Source organism: Pleurodeles waltl, chromosome 9, assembly GCF_031143425.1.
Source record: "Pleurodeles waltl isolate 20211129_DDA chromosome 9, aPleWal1.hap1.20221129, whole genome shotgun sequence".
Lineage (NCBI taxonomy): Eukaryota > Metazoa > Chordata > Amphibia > Caudata > Salamandridae > Pleurodeles > Pleurodeles waltl.
Window position 1 is genome coordinate 1,052,671,625 of NC_090448.1, and position 22,429 is coordinate 1,052,694,053.

General features: G+C 46.0%; 1 protein-coding gene across 2 annotated transcripts in view; it reads right to left on the reverse strand.

Moving 5' to 3' along the window:
* Positions 1-9,850: 9,850 nt before the first annotated feature.
* Positions 9,851-22,429, reverse strand: part of DMAC2L (distal membrane arm assembly component 2 like) — a 154,525-nt gene continuing 141,946 nt past the window's right edge. For both annotated transcript variants that reach the window (XM_069206017.1, XM_069206018.1), the window contains 2 exons: positions 22,254-22,425; positions 9,851-9,988 (listed from right to left, as the gene is read on the reverse strand). In XM_069206017.1, coding sequence (XP_069062118.1) covers positions 9,874-9,988; positions 22,254-22,425 — 287 coding nt within the window. In that variant the 3' untranslated portion in view covers positions 9,851-9,873. The remainder of the gene's footprint in view (positions 9,989-22,253; positions 22,426-22,429) is intronic.

The following is a 22,429-nucleotide window of genomic DNA, read 5'->3' on the forward strand; positions in this document are numbered from 1 at the left end:
TCACAATGCCACATATGGAGAACAGCTTCTCTTTTATAAACCACATCTAACATCATTGTGTTCTGTACTGAAGGCCTCATCTGGAGTGCTGTATCCGGATACTGTGTCTGGAGTGCAGTTCTGGAGAATAACTGTGCTGTAATTACTCTAGTTATGGAGAACACATATGGAATGGTCTGGCAGCATCTGAAGGTCATCTCTGGAGTATCTGGTCCTGTTCTGGTTCTGAAAGACTTAGCTAAAATGTGGTTTTCAGTCCTAGGGGCCACATCCATTGTATTGTGACTAGTTATGTGGCTCTGTATCTAGACCTGGGACATCACCTAGAATGCCAAGAGCCCAATTCTGTATAGCAAAGTTGAAATGTATCCAGTACTGGATTTACAGGGTAACAATTTCCCTTTGAGTCTGAGCACAGTGTATTATAACACTTGCACCTAGTAGAAGTTATTGTTCATTGGAGAGTGTTATTTCCCTCTCGAGGCTGTACAATATTTTCTTATCACAAGTGCATTTTGACATCCAGGACATGCCTGTAATAAAAAAAACTGGAATACTGCTTGTACTAACTTATCACAGGGAAGTAGTGATGTGCATCATGTTTCAAATGGGGAAACATGCGCGATAGCGTACCCACAACGGTACATAATAAGGATATTGAAAATCACCTCATATTACCATAACTTTATAATAATTGATCATAACATTTGAATTTGTCTTCACATGAAAAAGTTGTCCGAAGGTATTAGTAGCTCCAATGTCCTTGCTTTCCCAAAAGAAATGTTAAATGCAGTTAAGAAATCAGGGTTGTTGCAAATAGGCATGCTTGAAATTGGATTTCATATGCCTTCATTATATAAAACCATCATTTCTAAAGACTGTGAAATTATTTCAGGCAAGCATTTTCATATAACTGTGCTGATCCAAATTTAAGGCAGCAGTCTTCTGGATTGTGAGAGTGAAGGAAATCGCATGTTATGTAGACTCACCACCCAGTAACAGAGTTTGAAACCCCAAGCCAACTTTACATGGAATATTGGATCAGGGTAACTACAGACCACTGAACAATTCAGCTTAAAATATCTACAACGCGCCCAGTACCACTCTGCAATGAGAAGGAACTTAATGGACCCATGATTTTTTTTATTAGCTCAATCACATGGCAGAAGTTGAAGTTGGTGCTTTGGTAAGCTCTAAGGTTTGGGTCCAGGAACATGAATGACCATGACACTTCGAGTACAGATCTACGTTTAGACAGATAGATAGGCAGATAGATAGATGCAACAGATAAAAGCAGTCTCTGATCTGAGTAAGGATGTGAGTTAGGAATCAGTACATATTTTGAATAAAATGCGATCAAACTTCAAGTATGGAGATTGCCGAGTTGTGATGTCAAAAGAGAATTATAACACTTTCATCTGAGTCAAGAGGTGAGTGGGTTGGAATGTGACTGGGTGAGCAGCTCCATGTATGGAAGGAGTATGGAAAAGCAGTAGAAGGCCCTACGAAATGTGATCACAATTTATATCTAATAAGCTGACAAACCTAAAAGAATGGTTGTTCAGGAAATACACTTTCTAAACATCACTGCCATTAGGGATTCATCTGGGAAAATGTTATTTCACGAGGTATAAATTAAATTGTGTTTAAAGAACATTATGATTAAATGCACAGAATTCTCCGTTGGACCCCTAGACAGCCACTGATTACCTACACAACACATTAGCAGCTGTATTCATTAATTTAGTTAGGATAATTTAGACACTCATTTACTTTAACATGGTTGATGATAGCAATCAAACTGTCAGTTTATCTGAAGCCAAATTGTAATCCACCCTATGTGATGGTCTTGACTTTTCTTGAAATGTATGAGAACGAACTTTCAGGTCAGCAATGACCATTCTACGAAGCCTAAGGTGATTGAAGTGTTCCTTTGTATGACTGTGGCAAGGAGAACACAGAAGTCTATCAAGATAGTTGTATACAGTGATCATTCTGGATGCACTGCTCATAGTATCATGATGAACGTGTAGAGTCTTGGCAATTGCTCCCCAAGACAGTGAAAGTTCAGCGCCTGTAGCAAGTGTGTACGCAGAGAAATATTTCAACTTCATGAATGGGGAGTGTCTCTTTCAGGTGCAGGAAAAATTAAATTTCTACCAGTTCTGATTAGCTGATTGGACTTGATAGTGCACAAGAAAGGTATGTCTCTTATCGCCAGTGTTGTTTACCGATGCAGCAACATGAAATACAAGGTATACTGTTGTGGGACAGGTGGTTCCAAGAGGATATTGCAGTAGGTGGGTGATAACCTCCTTGATGCTTATGATGTTCAATGACATCAAAGTTTGAGGATTGATTGGTCCTTAAACTCTTATCTGAGAAATCCTGTATATTCCCATTTGAGAAAACTTGTAGGCGAATTGTCTATGTGAACATAAACTGTTTTTTTACTTCGAAAATCAGGTGCCCTACAAACTGCGGATATGGTGCAATGGAACTATAATGAAGGGCATTCAGTTTTGGATGAATCTTCCCATTCGACGATGGCCACCAAACGTTCAGCAAGATTATAATGGAGCTAGGTGTGTTATATGCACTCAGGAGTATCCCACAGTTGTCCCAAAACAGGTTTTTAAACTGTATTATTATCTAAATTGAGTTGGCCAAGGCAAAGTTTGGGTAAGCTAAGGAGGACCATGGGCTGGGTGGCTTGCGAGTGCTGGATTATGAGAAAGATTACTGAAACTGCTACAGTTTCATGTGTTAGATAGCTGAAAGGAAAGTATTATTAGTTTTGAGGGTTGAATGAATTGAGGTCACTACATCTAATTACCTCTCTTATGCTGCTGTAATTCTCAGAGGTCAGGCTTTTCACCAATCTCTGCAGCCAGAGTCAATAAGGTAATATACAAAATGAGTTTGCTAGTTCCCCGCCAACCATAATGCCTGGTAGTTCATCTGCAATGGAAAGGTAGCCCCCAGACCTCTTGTCGCTGCAAGCAGGTGTGGATTAGCAGTCAAGGCTTGGCACAAAAGAGATGGATTGAGGATAAATTGGGTTACAGAGCAACACAGATTTGAATGTCCAGTCAGAGTTGTGAGTTTTCATAGACGCACCAATCAAATATATAAATAGTAAAAACTAAGGTCAAATAGTTAAATTGACACAAATATACAAAAAAAAGGCACCAAACATTCAGGGCCTCTGGATTTTTAAAATATATAGGGCCATATTTATACTTTTCGACGCACAACTGCAAATTTAACGCCGGCTAACGCCATTCTGAAGCGCCATGCAGGCGGCGTATTTATTCAATGACGTTAGCCGGCGTTAGCCGGCGCTGCGGAGTGGTGTGCGTCAAAAAAAATGACTTACACCAGGCAGCGCCGGCGTAGGGCAAAATGGAGTTTGGGCGTCAAAAAATGGTGCAAGTCAGGCTGAGGCAAATTTTTCGCCTCAACCCGATTTGCGCCATTTATTTTGACTCCCAACCCCCATTGAAATGACTCCTGTCTTAGCAAAGACAGGAGTCATGCCCCCTTGCCCAATGACCATGCCCAGGGGACTTATGTCCCCTGGGCATGGTCATTGGGCATAGTGGCATGTAGGGGGGCACAAATCATGCCACCCAAAAAAAAAAAAAAATACCTACCTGAACTTACCTTAAGTTTCCTGGGATGGGTCCCTCCATCCTTGGGTGTCCTCCTGGGGTGGACAAGGGTGGCAGGGGGTGTCCCTGGGGGCATGGGAGGGCACCTCTGGGCTCCTTCCGAGCCCACAGGTCCCTTAACGCCTGCCCTGAGCAGGCGTTAAAAAATGACGCAAACGCGGCTGGACGTCATTTTTTTTGACCCGCCCACTCCCGGGCGTCATTTTTGCCCGGGAGTATAAATACAACGCACATGCCTCGGAGTCATTTTTTAGTAGGGAACGCCTACCTTGCATATCATTAACGCAAGGAAGGTGTCCACGCTAAAAAATGACGCAAACTCCATGATCTTTGACGCTAGACGTGTCTAACGCCAAAGTATAAATATGGAGTTAGTTTTGCGTCGAATTTGCGTTAAAAAAAACGACGCAAATCCGGCGCATATTGTTTACGACTAGTTTATCGCAAACCCTGAACGCTCCTAAAAATGAAAGACTGAGGTAACACAATGTAGTTACGATCAACAAAGAGAGATGTTTCCCACAATAGTAAAATGTTTGCAAAACTTCACAGTTAGTAGCTAATGACAGTCTATGAAATGAAGTACCACAGTCCTGCTGCAATAATCTAGCTACTGTGTAATAGGTTTTCAGACATTTACCATTGCAACCCTAATGATCACGAACATCAAAAATGGCCGGAAACAAAGACAAAATAGTGGTAAATAATAAAACAGTAACAGCAAAGTGAACATACATAGGAACAAGTAAACAAGCATTTGCAATGCAATAGGTCTCGCATTTTCTTGAGTTAGAGCTATTGGCATTGTAAATTCAGAACTGGACTTTTCTTGCGGTAGGAAGATGGCCTGGTGTGTGGTGAGCACCTATGGTGTTATCACCCTATTCCTGGTCCACGTATCCCCCATTAATGAGGTATAGTCAGTGTCTAGGATGTCAGGCTCTCTACAGGTAGCAGTGGATGAGCCACCAAGGCTTATCTAGGAGACATGCAAAGCTCCTGCAATACCACTTATAGTCACACAACACTTACACAAATGAAAGAACCACATAGTATTACAAAAATGAATGTACTTAATTTTAGTGACACAAATACTAAAATACTATATGGGCAATACTCTACTAGCAGGTAAGAAAACACACTATTATATACACCTCAGTAATCAGGAATGGGCATAGAAAGCAACAGAAAACAGTGAAATAACAGTAAACAATAGAGAAACTGGGGGGGGGACCAAACTATATACTAAACAAATGGAATGCGAAGATCAGACTCCCACCCAGCTAAGTGGAATCTGTAGAGGGGAGCTGGAGGAACTAGGACTCCCAAAAGGTTGGTATCAGAGTGCCCCCTAGTGACCAGGAGAGAAGAGGTAAGTATCTGTTTTTTCCCAAACCCACAGAGAAACATTGTGAAAGGACTGTGCAAAATCTGTGCCCGAGATCCCAGTACTGGAGCAGCAATGTGTACTTACAGTAAGAACTGAGGTGCTATGGCAGACAGCGTGTGTGGGTTTTCTGGCATTGGCATGGCTGAGGGGTTTGGCGAGTGTGAACTGAGATGCACTGATGGAGCTGCACCCAAGGTCCAAGTACAGGAGCAGCATTGTGTACTGATTAAGACCTGAAGTGCTCTGGCAGAAGGCGTGGGTGGGGTTCCTGGCACTGGCACGGCCGAGGGGCTTGGAGTGTGTGAACTGAGGTGCACTGATGAAGCTGCGCCTGAGGTCCCAGTACTGGATGCTGGAGCAGCAGTGTGTACTGACTGCAAGAAGTGAGGTGCTCGGACAGAGAGCATGTGTGGGGTTCCTAGTACTGGCATGACTAAGGGGCTTGCACTGTGTGAACTGAGGTGCTCTGATGGAGCTGTGCCCGAGGTCCCAGTACTGGAGCAAAAGTGCGTAGTGACAGTAAGAATTGAGGTGCTCTGGCAGATGGCATGTTTGGGGTTCCTGGCACTGGCACGGCTGAAGGGCTTTGAGTGTGCAAACTGAGGTGCTCTGATGGAGCTGTGCCCGAGGTCCCAGTGCTGGAGCAGCAGTGCGTAGTGACAGTAAGAACTGAGGTGCTCTGGCAGATGGCGTGTGTGGGGCTCCTGGCACTGGCACGGCCGAGGGGCTTGGAGTGTGTGAACTGAGGTGCACTGATGAAGCTGCGCCTGAGGTCCCAGTACTGGATGCTGGAGCAGCAGTGTGTACTGACTGCAAGAAGTGAGGTGCTCGGACAGAGAGCATGTGTGGGGTTCCTAGTACTGGCATGACTAAGGGGCTTGCACTGTGTGAACTGAGGTGCTCTGATGGAGCTGTGCCCGAGGTCCCAGTACTGGAGCAAAAGTGCGTAGTGACAGTAAGAATTGAGGTGCTCTGGCAGATGGCATGTTTGGGGTTCCTGGCACTGGCACGGCTGAAGGGCTTTGAGTGTGCAAACTGAGGTGCTCTGATGGAGCTGTGCCCGAGGTCCCAGTGCTGGAGCAGCAGTGCGTAGTGACAGTAAGAACTGAGGTGCTCTGGCAGATGGCGTGTGTGGGGCTCCTGGCACTGGCACGGCTGAGGGGCTTGGTATGTGTGAACTGAGGTGCACTGATGGAGCTGCACTCGAGGTCCCAATACTGGAGCAGCAGTGTGTACTGAATGTAAGAACTGAGGGGCTCTGGCAGACAGCGTGTGTGTAGTTCCTGTCACGGCTGAGGGTTTTGGAGTTTGTGAACTGAGGTGCACTGATGGAGCTGCACCCGAGGTCCCAGTACTGGAGCAGGAGTGTGTACTGACTAAGAACTGAGGTGCTCTAGCATCCAGCGTATGTGGTGTTCCTGACACAGCTGAGGGGCTTGGAGTGTGTGAAATGAGGTGCTCTAATGGTGCTGCGCCCGAGGTCCCAGTACTGGAGGAGCAGTGTCTGTGGGGTTCCTGCCAATGGCACTGCTGAGGGTCTTGGAGTGTGTGAACTGAAGGGCACTGATAGAGCTGCACCCAAGGTCCCACTACTGGAACAGCTGCATGTTCTGACTGTAAGAACGGAGGTGCTCTTGCAGACAGCGTGTGTGGGGTCACTGGCACGGCTGAGGGGCTTGGAGTGTGTGAACTGAGGTGCATTGATGGAGCTGCGCCTGAGGTCCCAGAACTGGAGCAGCAGTGTGTAGTGACTGTAAAAACTGAGGTGCTCTGGCAGACAGCGTGTGTGGGGTTCCTGGCACTGGGATGGTTGAGGGGCTTAAAGTGTGTGAACTGTGGTGCTCTGATGGAGCTGCGCCCGAGGTCCCAGTACTGCAGCAGCAGCAGTGCGAGGTGAGTGTAAGAACTGAGGTGCTCTGGAAGACAGCGTGTGTGGGGTTCCTAGCACTGGCACAGCTGAGGGGCTTGGAGTGTGTGAACTGAGGTGCACTGATGGAGCTGCACCCGAGGTTCCAGCACAGGAGCAGCAGAGAGTACTGACTGGAAAAACTGAGGTGCTGTGGCAGACAGCACATGTGGGGTTCCTGGCACTGCTAGGGGGCTCAAAGTGTGTGAACTGAGGTCCACCCATGGAGCTGTGCCCGAGGTCCCAGTACTGGAACAGCAGAAAGTACTTACTGGAAAAACTGAGGTGTTCTGGCAGACAGCGCTTGTGGGGTTTCTGGCGATGGCAAGGCTTAGAGTGTGTAAACTGAGGTGTACCAATGGAGCTGCACCTGAGGTCCCAGTGCTGCAGCAGGAGAGTACGGACTGGAAGAACTGAGGTGCTCTGGCAGAGCACATGTGGGGTTTCTGGCACTGCTGTGGGGCTTGAAGTGTGTGAACTGATGTAGCCGTGTGTGGGATCCCAGTATGGAGCAGAAGTGGGCACTGTCTAAGGATTGCAGAGCTCTGGTAGATGGTAAAGAAAATCCAAGCCAAGAAAGGGTAGGAGCCAGACAGCTGAAAGAGAGTGCAGAGAGCCCACAAAGACCAAATGTCACCATGGTAACAGCCTGATTTATAGTCTTGTTTACAGCTTAGCTCAGAGCAAGAATGTTCTGCAAAAGAAAAAGGAAGCTTCCCTGGACAGGAGCAGGAAACAATGTTTTAAAGAAAGTTCCCTACAGACTAAATATTCAGGAGAAAGCGTAATTATACAGTAATTGATCCCTGCTCCCACACGGAAGGCGGGACAAAGAGGCATGACTGACCACTAGCAAGCAAGCATTTTGTAATGACACTGAAACTAACAAATTAAATAGCTGGAAGCCCACAGAAGAAGTGTACTTAAAAGTATACAAGAGGTTGTACGCTCACGCTCTACCCAAAAAGGAACCAGGAAGGATTATCTCATCTCTTGGGTTAGATTTAGTGGTGGTCAGTTGTTACAAATGTAGTTTTTATGCAAACTAGGGGTCCTAAAGACTCCAGGCCGGTAATGGGACCCACAGGGACCATTGTGTGTGTGTGTGCGCCCAGAAATCCATGGACCCACTAGTACATTTTTTGATACAGCTAGCATAGAAACCAGTTGATCTCTGCACACAGGAAGTAGCATAAACAATAGAAGATGATGCAGGGCAACAATGCACTCACCAGGTATTCTCAACACTTTGCTCACCTGAATCTGAAGATGTTTTTTTTTGGTAGCAAATGGCAAATCAGATAGCAGCAGCAGGACAGGCCAGCAGAGCTTCTGGGGGACCTTCAGGTTGCTTCCCAGCGAAGAGGAAAAATGCAGCACTCAGCTCCATGTTCTGGAAGCACCATGGAATGAAGCATACACATCTGTTTTAATGTCCGAGTAGATCTTGGTCGAGCTGGAGTGCATCTTATGTATCTGTTTCTTGGCGGTTGGGTAGCAGGCTGCTGTCAGTGCATCATCTCAGGGTGGGCAGTTTCCCTCCTCACTGGGGGTTACTTTTAAATACATTCTTTGCCTCCTTTCCAGGATGCATCGCAGTGGCTAGTTTCCAAGTGCAACTAGTAATGTTCAACCTCCATGGGACTACTGTTTCCAGAACAGATACTGGACACAGAAAGCAGAACACAGTGGCCCTTTCAAACCGGCAAAGCTGTGGCTAACACGTGGCACGTTGGCAAGCTTTGCACATTTGTGTCACTTGAATCGGCCTCCTGGAGCACTATGCTTCTTACTTCTCAGGTGCTATGTTCCTCTAACTTCTGATCAACCGATTGAGGGCCATGCACCCATTCGCTCTTCCTAGTTATTTTCAAAGGAGTGTCTCATCTAATCTCACACTAGGAGTGCAACATGAAATGCAGAGAAGCACAATCCAGCATCAAGTGAGCAAATACAAGGGATCGACCCCTTCCAGTGCGCAACACACACACGATAATGGATGCCACAACCCTACATCTTCATTAGAATATGCTTCTGTATTTGACTGTCTGCTACGTTTAAGCAGAGTCCACTCAATGTATATAAAGCTGGGGTCCAATTTCTGTCTCTTATCCAGATATCATAGCCATAATGCTGACCAGGCCTGTGTCACCCGCTTACCCCTTTTATTTTACAATAAAACAACATTTCATTATAGTGAATCTGCATATTGATGCATGCTTCTGAATTATACAGCACGAACTAAGCAACAGGGTGGTGTTACAATGGAGAATTTACAACGGGTTATGAAGAAGGTGCATCAGGAGAAAGGCGAGCGAAGGCGGTATGTGGTGTACAGGGGAGCGTGGAAACGTGCGCAGGTGAGGCTTACAGGCTTCCGTGGGAAATCCACACTGCGGGGGGGGGGGAGTAGGCACGTGGGATGAAGTGGGGTGGGAATTCTTTAATGGAAATAGGTTATTTTGGTGGTTATCCTATATGGAGGTGTTGCTTCTTGTTAATAGAAATGACTGTGCACTTACCTTGTGCTATGCTTAGTCCTTTTCTGAGACCTATTCTCTACAGCTGAGCTCTTTCTTTAACTCTTCACTAATGTGGGACCAATTGGTTTAAAATCCAGATACTGTCAAGTTCTCATAGTAAAAATACTTTACAAGGGTCACCACCGCAGACGCCTGATCTTGTTCTTTTTACCCCCTCCCTACATTAATCTTTTAGTAATGAGTTACCTTCTAAAAGGTGCATCCTGTAAAGAGCTACACGAGTGAGGCCGGCCTAAACTTGACACTAATTTATAAACCTTTGATTGAACTAACAAAGAACACATGGCGAAGTGGAGATAATCAAAGTATGTACAATAAAAAAATTACTAGGCAATACTTTTTTTTTTTTTAAATGTGGTTTTATTCGAGATCCAGCTCCACCTCCATTGACGGCAGCGCCCTCTTCAGGCTCTGGACAGTGGAGTCCTTCTCTTTCAGTCCTGGAAGGTCACTCAAGAATAAATACTGAAGACTCCTGAAAACAGAAACACAATATATTTTCAACCATTGTGACATTAGGCCAATCTAGCAACATGTGACATAAAAACAGCATATAAAGTGATGCATGGCTTTCATCCACAGAACATTCACGAAATATTTAGCAATACGCTGAGAAATATTTATCTCGGTCAAAACATACAATTTCTTTGGAAAATCAGACCCTAGTATGTGTAACGTACGAGGATTTACAAATCGCAAACTTACCTATTCCAAGTGAAGAGCTGTGCAAAGAGGGGAGATGGACACCTTGTGTGTGAGTGAACAAGTGCAAAGCATACTATGGGGGGGGTCGGTGGAGTAAAGGCTAGTAAGGGAGGGGCGGGTTCAAGGGAAAATGGCAGTAAGACCTGGGAAGGGAGGTGTGTAGCGGGGCCTGGGGAGAGGACAAAACGTAAGCAATTCTAGAAGGTTGGTTGACATATGAAAAAAAACTAGTGCACTGAAATTTAGAAAAAGGCCTTGCCGGACTGCACCGGTCTCCCAGAATAACTTGATAAAAGGTAGTCTCCAGTTGGCGGCAAGTGCTGGGAGGTTTCTAAACTTTAGAATGTGGTTCTAGCATGAGCATGAAGGGATGACAATAGATTTTCCAGTGCTGCGTGACAAAATATGTATTGCCCCTCTCTGTTGGGTAATACCTCTACTTGAGGCTATTTACTGCAGACCCACTTGTTACTGTCAAATATGTCACTGAGGTCAAATGAAATGTTGAAATTCTAGTCCTGGAAGCTAATCCTGAAACATTTATTCCTCAGGATATGTAGCAGCTAAAAACGTTCATTATTTTTGGGAAAGTTGTGAATCTAGCCCTCGCCAATAAACATACAATGACCAATAAGTTAAATGCATTAACTCTAAGCGGTAGAGGTTACAAATATTTAGCACTGGGTTAGCGTCACAACCAGCACAATTTTTTTTTCCTAATTTACTTTCCAGTGCAAAACTGGAAAGTACAATAAAAGTAACGCAAAGCAGCGCAAAGCACTACTTTGCGTTACTTAGCACCAAGGGGGCATTACATGGGTGATATATGGGCGTTCTGATGCAAAACCCAACTTAAAACAATAGTAGACAGGGTTTTGTGCCAAAAGTTATTGTTACTTGAAAGCAGGCGTTAAAAGAAGAAGTGTTTTAATTTCTCCCTTCTTTTCCGACTTTGCATGCGTTCTGCACTGTGCAGGACACATACAAAGTAGGAAACGTTTACAATGTGTGTAAGCATAGTATTTTGTACTGGTAGGGTACCCTTCCTGTACAAAACCTTTGCTAGACTCAAGCACATACCCTTGCACCATGGAGCAAAGGTGTGCGCGGCACACAGCAGGTAAAATCAGTGACGGCGCCAGGGAGAAGAGAACCATATTTCTGTATATGTGGCGCTCTGCTGCTCTCTCCTTCTCACGCAGCACAGCATTTTTTGTTGCTGCACTGCGCTGCATGTCTAATTAGTAAATCTGGGCCTCAGTGTCTACAACAGCCATAGATGACATGCACAAGGTGGCAGGAATGGTGATATTCATACCTCCTCCGGTCTCTATGAATGGTGGAAGTGAGGGTATCCAGCCTGTGGAAAGAGCCAGAGTTCAAACTTAAACCCAAAATTCTGGATGTCTTGCAATGGATTTAAGAAAGGAACTGCGTGAATCAAATGTAGGCAGAGAGGTGAACTGGCACAATCACTATATTCTAGTGTGAATGTACTCTTATCTCTGGAGATTTGAAGTTGGCCCTGGTCAGGTTCACTGCTAATTTGCCATACCTTGACTCTTACCCCCAAGCCCTTTCTTGGTGAATCCTACGAACATGAAGATTAGCAGTTAAGGGGTTTGGAAGAGATTTACAAAAGGGAGGCTGAGGCCCAAGGACACCACACACACACCACATATGTGGATAATTGTTCACTGAAATATTGTGTATCTCAAGTCTAGAGGGCCAGCCATCTTAATCCTCAGCCCAGGAGAAAACACATACAAAACACATAATATACAGGGGCGGCTTCCCAATAAGGGCAGAAGAGCGTTGCTGCCCCTCCCCCAGCCAGCAGGGCAGCTGCAAAACCTCTTAAAGAAAAGGATAATAAACAATGTTTATTATCCTTTGCTTTGAAAGGGCGGGGCCTCGGGGATGGGGTGCACTTAGGGAGAGTGCACAGTCTTGGGCCAGCCAAACATGCATGCGCAATAGGCTCTCTCAAGCCCGGCAACAAAGTAGCCGGGCTTGAGAGAGCATGCACAGATTCCCACTCAGCCTGGGAGCGCCTTGGTTGGGCGCTCCCAGCCAATACTGACGCTGCTCTGGGCAGCATCAGGATTGACGCAGGGCAGGCTGTGAGCCTGTGTCTGAAGCGACGACGCGGGAGAGAGCAGCAGCGAGCAGCGGTGAAGGTAAGTTGTTTTTTAAAAATTTGCTTTAATAATGTATTAATGCCACCCCCCTCATGCCTCCCACCTACCCCGCCCCCAGGAATCCCCAGGAGCCGCTACTGATAATATATACAAATTTTAAAAACATCCAAAGCAGACTTCCACATAAAACAATATATAGATCATTCCTAATGCTTCATATATATGCATGAGATAGCTGTGCAATAAAGGAAACAACTCAAATAAACAAAAGATCAATGCATACATTTGTTTGATTCAATCCACTGTCTTGGATTTATATATTTTGGTCACATAGGGGGTGATTCTAACCCTGATGGGCGGCGGAGGCCGCCCGCCAGAGTTCCCCCCTCCAGAACACCGCTCCGCGGTCATAAGACCGCTGCGGTGATTCTGGCTTTTGCACTGGGCTGGCGGGCGGCCGCCAAAAGGCCGCCCGCCAGCCCAGTGCAAAAGAGCCTTCCCACGAGGACACCGGCTCAGAATTGAGCCGGCGGAGTGGGAAGGTGCGACGGGTGCAGTGGCACCCGTCGCGTATTTCAGTGTCTGCAAAGCAGACACTGAAATACAAAGTGGTGCCCTCTTACGGGGGCCCCTGCAGTGCCCATGCCATTGGCATGGGCACTGCAGGGGCCCCACGACAACCCATACCGCCATCCTGTTCCTGACGGGAGAACCGCCAGGAACAGGATGGCGGTATGGGCTGTCAGAATCCCCATGGCGGTGCAGCGAGCTGCGCCGCCATGGAGGATTCTAAAGGGCGACCGGGAGACCGCCGGTTTTCCGCATCTGACCGCGGCCAAACCGCCGCGGTCAGAATGCCCTGCGGGGCACCGCCAGCCTGTTGGCGGTGCTCCCGCCAACCCTGGCCCCGGCGGTCCATGACCGCCGGGGTCAGAATGACCCCCATAATGTTCTAATATTTAACACATTTCACTAAGGCCATGATCAGAAACACACCCTGTGTACAAACATTTTGCATAAGAGGTTATGCATGTAACCATGGAGGAACACAATAATATCACCTGGTATTAAATGCAATCCTCTCAACAGTGTGTTATAACCACTGCTGTGAAATTTTACATAACATTGATACCTTATTAAGTGCCATCTACACTAACGCATTTTCCCATAGACACAGAATGGGTAAAACCCTTTGGTACATCTGGCCCTAAATGTGTATTCTCAAAGCATGATTTAAGCTGATAATTTACCATCCTTAACTACATTATGGTCTTGTCAATATGTGTTAATTATTTATTTGTTTGGATGAGTTTTTTCCTTTATTGCAGAACTATCTCGTGCATATGTATGAAGCATTAGGAATTATCTATATCTGGTGTCTCCAACCAGTCCAGTGTGAGCTACCGATAGCTCGAAGACACCTTCAGAGTAGGTCACATCTTGAGTTCATTTTAAATAAGCACAGGGTCACATTTCCCTTTTAAAGTTAAGGGAAGGCTGTGTTTATTTTACAATATTATCTTCAGGCTGCAGATAGCAGGGCCTGATAATGAGCAGTGCTGGAGTCAGATTAATGACCTGACTGTACAGAGGTGAAGAACTGAAGCACCCAGGCATTTAAATCTTCACTAAAAGTCCTTGCCTACTAGTGTGAGAACAAAATGATGTTTGTGAATGCTTTTAAACAGGAGAAAATTAAACTGAAGGGTTAAATTAATGATTAAGTTAACTTTTCATTTTAATTGTGCCCCATTTCAAAGTGTCACATTTACAAACAGCAGGCCTCTTGCTCACAGTGGCCAGTAGATACTGTGCTATATTTAGCTGAAAAGTACAGTCTTTCTTAAAACGGAGAAATTGAAAGTGAAGAAAAATATTTATAAGAAATATTGAGTCAATTATGTCTTAATATTTTGTGAAGCATATTTCTTCACTCATAACTCCTCCCGTTTAAATACACAATTTATGTTTTAAACGTGGCACTCTGTTAACAGGCCCATGGGTGCAAGATGCCTAATTTTTGTAAATGCAACACTTTGACATTTTTAAAGTGAGGAAAAATGTTCCATATTATAAATATTTTTGCTGAAGTTTATTATGCACTTTAAGATTCTCCCATTAAAAAAATGGCTTTATGTTTGTGTTATACGTATAACAGTTCCACACATGGGGAAAGGTATGTCCTGTGCCACAAGTACATATGACGCAGGCTCTTTTTCACCTATACACACAAATTCCATTCATACGCACAAAAGACCACGCTCTCACTGGCACACGTCTGCCCTCTCATAGCGCCCCTAGCCAAAAAGTAGTCGGCTGTATGGACATTAGACTTAGCCAGTAAGCTGGGGTGGGGAATGTCTATTAACACTGTGCGAGTGCCTTGGCCTTCAGTAGCTTACAATGACTTTCACTAATCAGAAGTAGCTCTCACTACAGAAAAGGTTGGAGACCCTGGATCTATATTGTTTTTATGTCAAATGCTGCTTTGCATGTTTAAAAAAAATGTATATATTATGTATTTTGTAGCCCTGAAGAAGTTCTTTTGGACGAAACAAGTTGGCTACAGCAGAATCAGAGAAGAAAAAGAAATGTTTGAAATGGAAAATCATAATTAAAGAATCGCTTCCAATGTGAAACTGACTTTGGGAGTTTGTGCATTTCTGTACATTGTTTTCACTAACAAAACATATTAATTGGCTGTGGGTGCTGAGTCATAAAAAATGTGGAGTTTGGAAGAGATGCTTGCTTAGTGCAAATGCTTAGCAGGTAGATGTTTGCTTCGGTGTAAACCTTTCTGCTATGTCTCCAAACCTCATGATCAGGCTGGTTACTCCCTCTAATCAAAGCAATAAACACTGATGATCAATGCTACTATGCAACTCAACGTAACACGCCTTGTCTCATAAAGAGCCATTGATCACATTCGATTGACAAACGTTCTGCTGTCACAATCCACACTGTCAGGCATCCTTTTAGAACCTCAGGCCATGACTTATTACACTGTGTTGCATTTGGTAAAAATTTCAGATCACATTTAGGGGTCCACAGTACCTCACTAAAACAGTGAACATAATAAAAGTCATATATCTGAGGTTCTCTTTAAAACGCTATTAAAAATATATTTATCATTTTTTATTTGGAGTCCTAGCCAACCGATAAGTTTTATGGCATGAATCAAGAAAATAAAAAGATAATCCACAATCGTTATTGCGGACAGTGTGCTACAAAGGTTCTGCCTTTCATATGGTCTGTGACCCCTCAGGCTATTTGAATTCAACTTTATCTGTCAAAAAACTCTATCTGATCGAGATTTCTAGCTGCAGATTCGTTACCTTTGGATTCCCTAGCATCAGCTTCGAATCTGTAATCTTTTTGTTGAGCAATACCCTGTGCGTGCCATCGGGTGGCGTTGTTCGGATCCACGTGCATTGTCCGGCTCCACGTGGCTTAAGCCAGTTCTTTTCCTTCTGCGCCGGTTAAGCACAGGTCTGGGATCGAGCTACCCTGCCTTTTTTGGCAAGCCTTTTTCGATCGTTTTGTCAAAGATTTTTTCGTGTCTGTGCGAGGAAATGCCATCCAGGAAGCCGGGGTTTAAGCCGTGTGGTGCCATCGCTCCACGTCGGTGACGGACCCCCACCAAGTATGTCTCTGGTGCTTTGACAGGGACCACGACTCAATGTCGTACTCCGACTGCCAAGCCATGGCCCCGAAGGCTTTGAGAGAGCGGTCTCCAAAGCTCATGGCGGCCTAGTAGTCGACTTTGGTCAGTGAGACTCCTCGGAGGTCACTGTCCCACTCAAGGAGGAGGTCGCGGGACTGCTCCAGGAGCCCCAGGTCCTCATGTTCCCACTTAAGGTCCTCAGGTCACTTGGGGAAGAGGCACAAGAAGAAGAAGTCCAAATGTACTTCGACTCTGCTATGCCCCTGCGGGAGCCCCATCGGGTTAGACGCCAGTGTCATCGGCCTCGGTGCCGGTAGGGACCCTAGGATCTGATATCTGATCCGGATCGGCGCCGGTTCCACACAGTCAGCCTACTCCGGCGCCAGGCCCGACGTCGAACCCTCCCCCCCCCAGCACCACCACCGGCTCCCACTGTTGGTGGGAGCCCCATCCTCACTCCAGATGATCCAGAACGACGTTACACAATGCCGATTCCAACTTCAACGGCGCCAACTTGGCCCAGATCTGTGCCTGAGGCTTATGTTGATCAGCCAGGCACAGGTGAGCAATGGGAGGGGTCTGAGGATCCTTTAGAATATGGATTAGAGGTGTAGCACTGGTGTGAGGAACTAGGGGAAGCCAGCGGACTAGATACTTCTCCAGGCACTGGTATGCTCTCACCTCCGTCTGTGGCTACGGAGGAGGGAGCATCATAGGCCGTGGTGGTGGGTAGAGCAGATGAGGTCTTGGACCTGGAGTTGCCTACAGTGCCGGTCAGGACTAACATCCTGAGAGAGGTGCTTCAGATGGGGTTGCTACATTAGAGCCAACGTTACCCTTTAATTAAGCCCTTAGTGATGTCCTGCTGGGGACGTGGTCCAAACCCAGCACAGGGGCTCCTGTAAATAAGACAATTGTCCGCCCCCATCCACCAGCTCCTATAGACCCTAGTTTTCTCACTCAACACTCCACCCCGGAGAGCTTGGTGGTCCAAGCCTCCTCTTCCTGTGGTGCTGTGCCTTCCCTTCCGCTCCCACGGATAGGGAATCCAAGAGGCTGGACCAACTTGGGAAGAAGATACTTTCTTCCTCCAGCATGGCATTGAGGTCCGTGAACACCTCATGCCTATTGGGAAGTTTTTCCCATACTTTATGGGATACGGTGGCACAGGTGCTGCCCCAGGACCCGGGGGGTGGCCAGGCCACTCTCACCCAAGCTGGCAAGGATGGGAGGGATGCAGCTAAGTTTACAATTCAGTGTGGCTTGGACACGACTGACTCACTGGGCAGAGCGATTTCCTCATCAGTGGCCCTTCGTCGCCACGCCTGCTTTCATACCACTGGCTTTTCAGGGGATGTCAAGGCATACTGATTGACATGCCCTTTGATGGCTCTCCCCTTTTTAAAGAGGAAGCAGACTCAGAGCTTCAGCAATTCAGACTCTCGAGCCACGGCCAGATCCTTGGGCCTCTCTGCACCCGTTTGCCAGCAGTCTGTCTATCACCTCTTTCGAGGCTTCGGAGGTGCGGGGTACAACGCCTACCAAAGGTCAGCCACCATCCTCCAGCTTCACAGCATCCAGTGCAAGGACGAGGTCGTGGTAACTTCAGACCCAGAGGGTCTAGCCAGAGGTCGGCCACCACCCAGCCCCCCTCTTCCGCAACGCCCAAGACCTCCTAGTATGGTTCTGCAAGACCATGCTCGTCCAGTTGGAGGGAGGATTCAATTTCATCGCCCTCATTGGCGGCCCATAACATCGGACAAATGGGTCTGGCAGATCATACAGAAGGGCTATTCCCTCCTTTTCCAGTCTTACCTTCCCTCTATCCCTCCACTGAAAGAACGGCTGATGGAGGATCATTTAATCTTGCTCCATGAGTAAGTTATGCTATCTTGGCCAAGGATGCCACAGAAAGGGTCCTGATGTCAGAAGTAGGCAGTGGTTGTTATTCCCGCTTCTTTCTGATTCCAAAGTGAACAAGGGTCTTCGCCCTACCTTGGATTTAAGGGACGTCAATCTCTTCCTCAGAAAGGAGAAATTCAAGATGCTCACTCTTGCTCAGGTCTTGTCTGTCCTAGACCAAGGAGATGGGATGGTAGCGTTGGACTTGCAGGATGCGTATTTTCACATCCCCACCTGCCCGCCCACAAGCGTTACTTGAGGTTGAAGGCGGGCCATGAGCACTTTCAGTTTACCGTGCTCCCCTTCGGTCTCACCAGTGCCTTTCGAGTGTTCACCTAGGTAATGGCGGTGGTAGCAGCTCATCTGCGCAGGTTAGGGATTTCAGTCTTAACTTACCTCGACGACTAGCTGTTGAAGGCTCTATGCCCCAGGCTCTCGTCACCCACCTTCAGACTATGGTGGACCTCCTGCATTTACTGAGGTTCAATATAAACATGCCCAAGTCACACCTGACTCCCTCTCAGAAGCTCTTTTTCATCAGAGCAGTTCTGGACACAGTGCAGTTTTGGGAGTTAATCCTCCCGAGCAGCGAGACCAGGATATTTAGTTTATGATACCCATTTTTCGGCCTCTATCCTGGATTTCGGTAAAACAGACTGAGGCTACTGGGACTCATGGCTTCCTGTATCCTGTTAGTCAAATATGCCAGATGACATTTGAGGTCTCTGCAGTGGGACCTGAAGTTCCAGTGGACACAGCATTAGGGAAATCTTAGTGACACGATTCAGATCTCAGCGGGAACTACAAAAGATCTGCAGTGGTGGTTGGTGAAGTGCGATTGGGTCAGAGGCAGACTCCTTTCCCTTCCCCAACCAGATCTTACAGTAGTGACGAATGGGTCACTTCTGGGATGTGGCAGCCATCTGGGAGAGGCAGAGATCAGAGGCCTCTGTTCTCCGGCGGAATCCAGACTCCATAACAACTTGATGGAGCTCCAGGCGATCCGACTAGCATTGAAAGCATTTCTTCCTGCTGTGAAAGGGAAGATGGTGCAGGTGTTCATGGACAACACCATCGCAATGTGGTACTGCAACAAGCAGGGCGGTGTGGGGTCGAGGACCCTTTGTCAAGAGGCTCTGCGTCTCTGGACATAGCTGTAACAGCAGGGCATAAACCTGGTGGTTCAACAACTGAAAGGTTCTCTGAATGCCAGGGCGGACAAACTCAGCCGTCGGTGTCTAGAGGATCAAGAATGGTATCACCAACCGGAGGTAGCGCAAGGATTCTTTCAGCAGTGGAGAGAGCCTTGGTTAGATCTGTTCACCTCCGCAGAGAACACGCAATGTCAGCAGTATTGCACCTTGGAGTTTCGTAGGAGGCACTTGCTAGGCAACACTTTTCGTCGCAAGTGGAATTCAAGCCTCCTGTACGCTTTTCCTCTCATGCCACTTTTGCCTAGAGTTTTCAAGAAGACCAATAACGACTGGGCCCAAGTCATCTTAGTGGCTCTGGATTGGGCACAAAGTCTGGTATCCAAAGCTTCTCAAAGTGAGTATCAATCCTCCGATCAGGGTGCCCCTTCGGGAGGATCTTCTGTCTCAGCAGCAGGGGAGGGTTCTCTACCCGAACCTGTCAACTCTGCATCTTTGACCTTCCTCCCGAAGTCAGTAAAGTTATTTTGGCAGCCAGGCATCCCTCCACTAAAATAGTATATGACTGCTGTTGGAAACATTTTGTATATTATTGTGCACAAAGGTCTATTGATCCTCTTTCTGATATTCTTCTCTTCATTCTTTCACTTGCCAAGCAGGGTTCTGCCTTGGGGACTCTAAGGGCTATCTTTCTGCCTCATTGGCTTTTCTTCAGCTGCCTGATCATCCTTCTCTGTTTAAAGCCCCCATTGTTCATAGATTCTTCAAAGGGCTTGTACATTTGTTTCCCCCTACGCCCTTTGTTATGCCCCAATGGGACTAAAATCTGGTCCTCACATTTCTGATGTGTGCTCCCTTTGAGCCTTTGGACAACTGTCCCCTCCAGCTGCTCACCATCAAGACAGCCTTCTTAGTGGAAATAATATCTGCCAAGAGGGTAAGTGAGAGCAAGCTCTGTCATCAAAGCCATTGTATCTCACTATCTATCCAGACAAGGTGGTTCTCAGAACTCGTGCCTCAGGCCTCCCCAAGATGGTGACCCCATTTCATTTGGGTCAGAATATCACCCTGCCCACCTTCTTTGCTCCACCGCATCCCTCTAAGGAAGAGGAGCGACTCCACCCACTGGACCCAAAAAGAGCATAGTCGATCTAACTTGACCGCACAAAAGAGTTCCGGGTGGATGACCAACTCTTTGTGGGATACTTTGGAGCAAAGAAGGGTCGGGCAGTGCAGAAGCAAACCATTTTGCGCTGGGCCGTTCTCTGCATCTACTACGCATTGGCCAAGAAGTAGCCTCCTGAGGACTCATTCTGCCAGGGGCAAAGCTGCTTCCACTGCGTTAGATCGAGGCGTTCCAGTCCTGGAGATCTGTCAGGTGGCAATGTGGGCATCTATGTGCACGTTTGCAAAGCATAACTGCCTGGACAGTCAGGTACGAAGAGACAGGCACATTTCCTGTTCAGTCCAGCAGGATTTCTTAGTGTAAGTAGAAATATCCAAAGCTCATCGCCAGGAAGTTATGGCTTGGGTATCTATTCAAAGGTAAGGAATCTGCAGCTAGAAGTCTCTATCAGATGAACATGTTACTTACCTTCGGTAATGCATTATATGGTAGAGACTCTATCTAGATGCAGATTCCTTACACCCACCCATGCCTCCCGCTCTGCGGATATGTCTAGTAGGGTTAGGGTTTATCCCTTTTCAGGGCCCTAGTTTTGCAAAGACATATGTTAGTTCTATCCATGACTCTGCACTTCGGGTGTGGAAGTTTTGTGGATAAAAAAAACTGACGTTTGCGCGCCAGGGTGGTGCCTTTGTAGGCAACTGTGATGTCATAGACTGCTCCAACGACGCTGACGAAGCCATGCAGAGCCGGACGACGCACATGAACGACACCACCTGACGGCGCGTGCAGGGTATTGCTCAGCAAAATGATTTCAGATTGGAAGCTGATGCCAGAGAATTCAAAGGTAAGGAATCTGCAGCTAAATAGAGTCTCTACCAGATAATGCGTTATTAAAGGTAAGTAACTTGCTCTTCATGGCAGTGGTGCACACTTTTAAGAATGGCAGATCTATTCCTTTACCTGAGAAACCTTACATGATGCAATGATGGCACAAGCACAGGATACTGTGAGAAACATTAAATAGACCTTGATAAAAATGTATAAATTAAATTAATTTCTCCTGAAGAAGGTACTTATCCTGAAATGTACTGGGACGGATGATTTAATCAAATAATTGCTGAAAGTTCACAGATTGTAAAACTTTGTAATAAAGTTTGGAGTTGATCTACCTTTCTTTTTAGGTCTGCACCTCCTCCAAGAAATAGGTCTTTGACAAATACAAGATAAATCAAGAAATAACAATTCATGCTGCCCTTATGTGAGTTTCTTGTATAAAGCATTAAAATTTTGTTCCAACACATGCCCAAATCTCTTCTTCACATATAACATGCTAGAAAGTTAATGTTCAAGATTGCCAGACTGCACTAGTAGTGATTGGAAGTGGATAAACGCAATGCTTCACTTTTACTGAAGGTTACCAAGAAAAAAACAAAACTCAATCTTGCATAGAAGCTCTTTTTAACCCCAAACAACAATAGTATCTAACCTACTTTTTTTTTTTTTACTTGTTATAAGGATGCATAAATATTTTTTAAAGTGGCTATCAAATGTTGTGAATGGTTTGGAAAATCTAGTTCATCTTCTTTTATTTATTTAATTTGGAGATTTATAAACCTCCTCTGATAGTCTGAGAGTGCTTTGAGGGAAGCAAAAATTACAGGGCATATTAGTGCACGAACTGTGCTCCAGAGATGAAGAACCAGTCACTCATCTGCAAGTACTGCTAGAGATGGCAAGGCCTTGAAAAGTCAGAGCCGCAAGTGCCTAGAAGGAGTCCTCAACGGAGGGATTTATCAACTGAAATGCAACCATATTTTCTTAATTGAAAACGGGGCACATTACCTTCACTGGCATTCTGATTCACCTACGTCAGTTATTTGCACTGCCTATACCAGACTTTGCTTCATAATCATTTTAACGGCATGAGTTTCAAAGATCAAAGCGAAATCCACCAATTTTGCCAGTTTCTGAATCAAATGTAAAATTGTCTTGGCTAGTAAAGCTTAGCTGTCAAATATTAAAACGGATCAGCATACTTTCGAACATACCCTAATGTGTTCAGAGATAGGACGCCTCTATCTGTGACATTGCCACAGGAAATTATCTCCAGCCGCAACAGACTTTTTTGTAAGTTTTCAATCTTACTCAGCCTCTCCAAACAGGAGTCCTCAATGTATATGCACTTGCAGAACTTTATTTCTTCAACATGTTCCAGGCCATCTGA